Consider the following 5,000-nt stretch of genomic DNA (forward strand, 5'->3'; position numbering starts at 1 on the left):
TGAGGCCCTGTATCCTGGCTTGCAGTCACAGCGATATGAGCCGTCTGTGTTCACACACACACTCTCATCTTCGCAGGTCTGAGGACTGTCACACTCATCTATGTCTGAGGAGAGAGAGAACAGCAGTTCATTACACACACACACACATACACACACACACACACACACACACACACACACACACACACACATTCGCCAGAGGAAGGTCTGTATGACCGAAACTTTGTGAAGTGAAATAAAGTTTTTGCATAGCATAATGGACTGTGTGCGGGACTTCTTCAACAAGACACACACACACATACACACACACACACACAAACACACACACACACACACACTTGGGTGTTCTCAAACACATGAGGAGCTACAGCATGTGATGCCATAGGTTCAGTGAAAAGCAGAGCAAAGCTGACTTTCTAATGAGGAGACTCAGCACTCAAAAAATCTCCTTCAGGGATGTATGGGGTTAGTTCGTAATGCAAACATGGCAGTCATCTACACATATTCCGCCCCTTCAGCCACCAGAAGTTGACATGGTGCCAATCATGTGTTGTGATCTCGCCGCTGGAGCGAGGTTGGTGTCGTGAAGCCTTGTGCACACGCAGTTCTGCCCGAAATAGATGCCCGATAAGTGGCTAAAATGCGTTGCAATATGGCCACCAAGTGGAGGGACTTGCCTAAAATGACTTTGGATTATCTAACAAACTCCACAAATGACTGTCTCTGTTCAGAGAAAAGGCCATAGCACACAGAGTCCATATCTGTTGTCTAAAATTGTTGCACAACTGAAAAATAAATATGACTTTGTGTCAATCATATTTGCACACTGACTCCAAACTTTTGCCCCTAAAAAAAGTTGTAACAGGTTTGATTTTCTGCACTTTTCGCATCTATAGTGTTACTGATTGAACTGCAGCAGCAGTAACTGCAGTTACTACTGCAGCATTCTGCATTTGGTGCCACATTTAATGACATTAAAAGCGAGGCCAGTCCACATTCACTAATTTAATGGCGTGATTTTGTAATCAAACGCTGGACGCTGGTTGTTCTCATGATTCTTAATCAGTCATCGGGTGTGTTTTGGACATTTAAACCAATGAGAATGACATAACAGCAAGCAGTGCAACTTCAAATAGCGCATTGGTATTTTGATAGTCAGTGGTGCATTTGAAGGAATCTGCTTGCACGTGAGACCGTTTGGAACAGCGATTCCACTAAACCTTGCTTTACTCAAACCTGTTTGTGACTAGCAGAGTATAGCCTACATGCATCTGCACTTGCCTATTATTTAAACTTAAAGTGAAACTAACTTCACCGTGGTCTCATAGTCAATGACAGTTCTACACAGTTAATTACTTTCACTATTGACTGACAAGGGGTTAACATCGAAAATAAAGCCTGAAAAAGCAACATTTACTCCAATAATGTTCGAATGACTGAATAAAAATCCTAAGGATATTTAACCTGCAGAGGAGTTGCAGTTCCACCACCTCAGATAAATTAATAATAAATATGTTCTTTCATACCAAAGATATAACGCGATGATATTGTTAAAATAAATGGTGAGTTAATTTTTCGCATGTACAGAGGTGACCAAGAAGCTAGCAATTCTTGTCCAAAAAGTTCAATATGTTGGACAACATACTCAATATGTTGTCCAACGGTGAGTCATTTTTCCCTGTTACACTGACACTGGATTTTAGGGTTCCCCCACCTGCCAAATCCCACTTTAACCACTGACTACAACATACAGAGCATACTGTAGATATCACAACACTCCAAAAACACTCCATGTTAAAAACTCACCTTTTCACTCTTGCTTTTCCTTCCTACTCATAACCATGCCTCCTCCATCCCACTCGCTCCTCTATTACTGTTTTATTTTATTTTATTTTATTCTACTTTTGTTTCCAATGTCTGTCTCCTGCTGAATGTATAATGTGTTTTACTATGTGTACTGTCTACTTGTACTGTCCCTGTATGTGTTGCTTTTATGTCTATGTTCTCTTGTATACTGTCTCTGTTTGATGTTTTTATGCTACTCTTATGTCTATGTCCTCTTGTCTTATTGTACAGTGTCATTGGGTGACTTGAAAGGCGCTTTAAATAAAATGTATTATTATTATTATTATTATTATTATTATTATTATTATTATTCAATTCCTCATCAGATTAGGCATCTGGAGTCAGAGGTGAGTGCTGGGTAATGGAGGACTCTGGGACCAGCTGTAGTCTCTGGCTCCTGTAGCCTGTCTGCCTCTATCTGATCCGAGTGGCCATTTAGCGTAATCACATCATCAGATAAAAATGGCCTAATGAAAGCCTTCTGACTCCGGGGTCCGGGGTTGCCATGGATGCAGCACACAGGTGCGGGTCGGCTGGAGGAGTTGGAGAGCAGCGCAGGAAAGCTATTGGATTACAGGCCACTTAAGGCAGCCAATGACAACATGGCGTTAGAACACAAAGGTCCAGTAAAAAGCAGCTATTGAAATAAAAATAAAGTAGCTTTGATCTTAGGTTGGCCAAATTTCCTCATTATCCAAGAAATTAACTGTGCACATATAAATGAATCAAAGTATGAAGTGGTGGTGTGTCATATTTTGGCTCTGGCTGGGGTAATGCCCGCCAGCTCAATTAAAACAAGTGATCGGAGAGGAGAAGAACGATGACCATATGCGGCATGTTTTACACTGTGTCGTTACCTCTGTCCAACCCTACATACATAGAGGCATATACTGTATATAGATCATATACTGTATATAGGTGGGCATGATATCACATAATGAGTGCTTTGCATATTTGATGTTCAGCAGAACAAAGACTGTGATAGAAAAGAGCTTGTGTAAAGTGAGCATGCACAGTATTGCAGTAGGTGATCCAGTGTTCACTGCCTCAGAAATGGCCGCTGTGCCTCCGCAGTGCCTGACTCCCGTGAGGTCAGTGGCTGTTAAAAAACAGCCTCACAGAGGGTCTGCCAGCAGAGGCCTGTGAGCTTTGCCAAGTTGGGTGCACAACGGCCTGGACAAGCTCTGGAAAAGTCTGCCCAATACAGCACAGCACCTCATAAAGCTGAGCTTCCCCCCCGTGAAGAGACAGCGGAGCGCTCTTACCGGAGCATTTTCTATCCAGCATGCGGTATCCAGTCCGACACGCCACACACCTAAAGGAACCCTCCGAGTTCACACACTGCTGTCCAAGACAACGCAGAGGATTCTCGCACTCATCTATGTCTGTGTGAGTATGTGTGTGTGTGTGTGTGTGTGTGTGTGTGTGTGTGTGTGTGTGTGTGTGTGGAGGGGGGTTGGTTGGGGGTAGGGTGGGGGTGACAGTGAATAGACAGTGAATACATATCAACATTTACTTACAAGACTTTTGAGACTTTCAAGAGATTCTGGAGGAACTGGGACTGACCAGAGCCAGATCAGAGCCAGATCAGAGCCAGATCAGAGCCAGATCAGAGCCAGATTAGAGCCACTACTACTCTATCTTACTAGAATCTACACTGTTTAAACCCCACTAGTTAAAGCCCATCTCATTGCACGCACACCAACCCTGTAGAGTAGCACTTATTCATAATCCATAATCATTCACCTGAGCCCTGTGTATGTGTGTGTGTGTGTGTGTGTGTGTGTGTGTGTGTGTGTGTGTGTGTGTGTGTGTGTGAGTGTCTTAGCACTTTGAGGTCATTGAATTGATGTAAAGTGCGTTATACATCAAATGTATTATTATTATTATTATTATTATTATTGAGTAGCCACTGCAGAGCTGTACCTTTGCAATCGCTGCCTTGCAGTGTGAAGCCCACTCGGCAGCGGCACTGGTAACTGCCCGCGGTGTTCTCACACACACCGTTAGAGCAGGGGCTCGGAGTCTGACTGCACTCATCCACGTCTGAGATGGAGGGATGACGGAGGACAGGGTGGAGGGAAAGAAAGAGTGATGGATACATTGAGAGAGAGAGAGAGAGAGAGAGAGAGGGAAGGGTACAGAAAAAGTTAGAAAGAACAATAAAAACACGGTTAACATTTGAGGCGTAGTTATAAAATTACAAAACTTATGCTGCAGTTTAATTGCAGGTTAACATTTGAGGCGTAGTTATAAAATTACAAAACTTATGCTGCAGTTTAATTGCAGGTTAACATTTGAGGCGTAGTTATAAAATTACAAAACTTATGCTGCAGTTTAATTGCAGGTTAACATTTGAGGCGTAGTTATAAAATTACAAAACTAATGCTGCAGTTTAATTGCAGGTTAACATTTGAGGCGTAGTTATAAAATTACAAAACTAATGCTGCAGTTTAATTGCAATGATGAAAGCTTGCTTTGCTTGAATAGCCGTTAGAACAGTCTTGATGGCGTTACCTTGGCACTGTCCGTTCTGTGGGCTGAAGCCGGGCCTACAGGACACACACCTGAAGGAGCCCACCGAGTTCACACACTCTCTACCTGGACACTGCAGGGCGTTCTCACACTCGTCCACATCTACGCAACACACACACGCATATACAAACAGACACACACACACACACACGCACGCACGCACGAACGAACGCACGCACGCACGAACGAACGCACGCACGCACCCATGCACGCACACACACACACACACACACACACACACACACACACACACAGATACATGCACAGATTTATGTTGATATGATGGTAGTTATGGTTGTCATTTGTTCAACCCTCATTGGCATAATATAGAATGGCACACACACAATGTTATTAGACATTAATGTTTAAAAGACACATATCACCCCATGTGCCCCCCAGCCTTGGTTGAAAGTCAGGGTTTGACGGCTGTGGTTCTTTTACCTGTGCAAGTGTCTCCCTCCAGACGGAATCCTGGGCGACACACACACCTGAAACTGCCGGGGGTGTTCTCACAACGCCCGTTAGCACAGAGAGACGGTGTACGCACACACTCATTCACATCTAAGAGAGGGACACAGGACAAAGAAACAATTAAACAAGTACACACAATCTTCATCTTC

General features: G+C 43.5%; 1 protein-coding gene across 1 annotated transcript in view; it reads right to left on the reverse strand.

The window, feature by feature from the left end:
* LOC125307907 (latent-transforming growth factor beta-binding protein 4) overlaps positions 1-5,000 on the reverse strand; it is a 105,874-nt gene that overhangs the window by 12,852 nt on the left and 88,022 nt on the right. Inside the window, exons 25-29 of the mRNA XM_048264037.1 lie at positions 4,822-4,941; positions 4,363-4,482; positions 3,772-3,891; positions 3,111-3,230; positions 1-104 (exon numbers count right to left, since the gene is read on the reverse strand). The exon at positions 1-104 is cut by the window's left edge and continues 22 nt beyond it. Coding sequence (XP_048119994.1) covers positions 1-104; positions 3,111-3,230; positions 3,772-3,891; positions 4,363-4,482; positions 4,822-4,941 — 584 coding nt within the window. The remainder of the gene's footprint in view (positions 105-3,110; positions 3,231-3,771; positions 3,892-4,362; positions 4,483-4,821; positions 4,942-5,000) is intronic.

Source organism: Alosa alosa, chromosome 15 (genome assembly GCF_017589495.1).
Source record: "Alosa alosa isolate M-15738 ecotype Scorff River chromosome 15, AALO_Geno_1.1, whole genome shotgun sequence".
Classification (NCBI taxonomy): Eukaryota; Metazoa; Chordata; class Actinopteri; order Clupeiformes; family Clupeidae; genus Alosa; species Alosa alosa.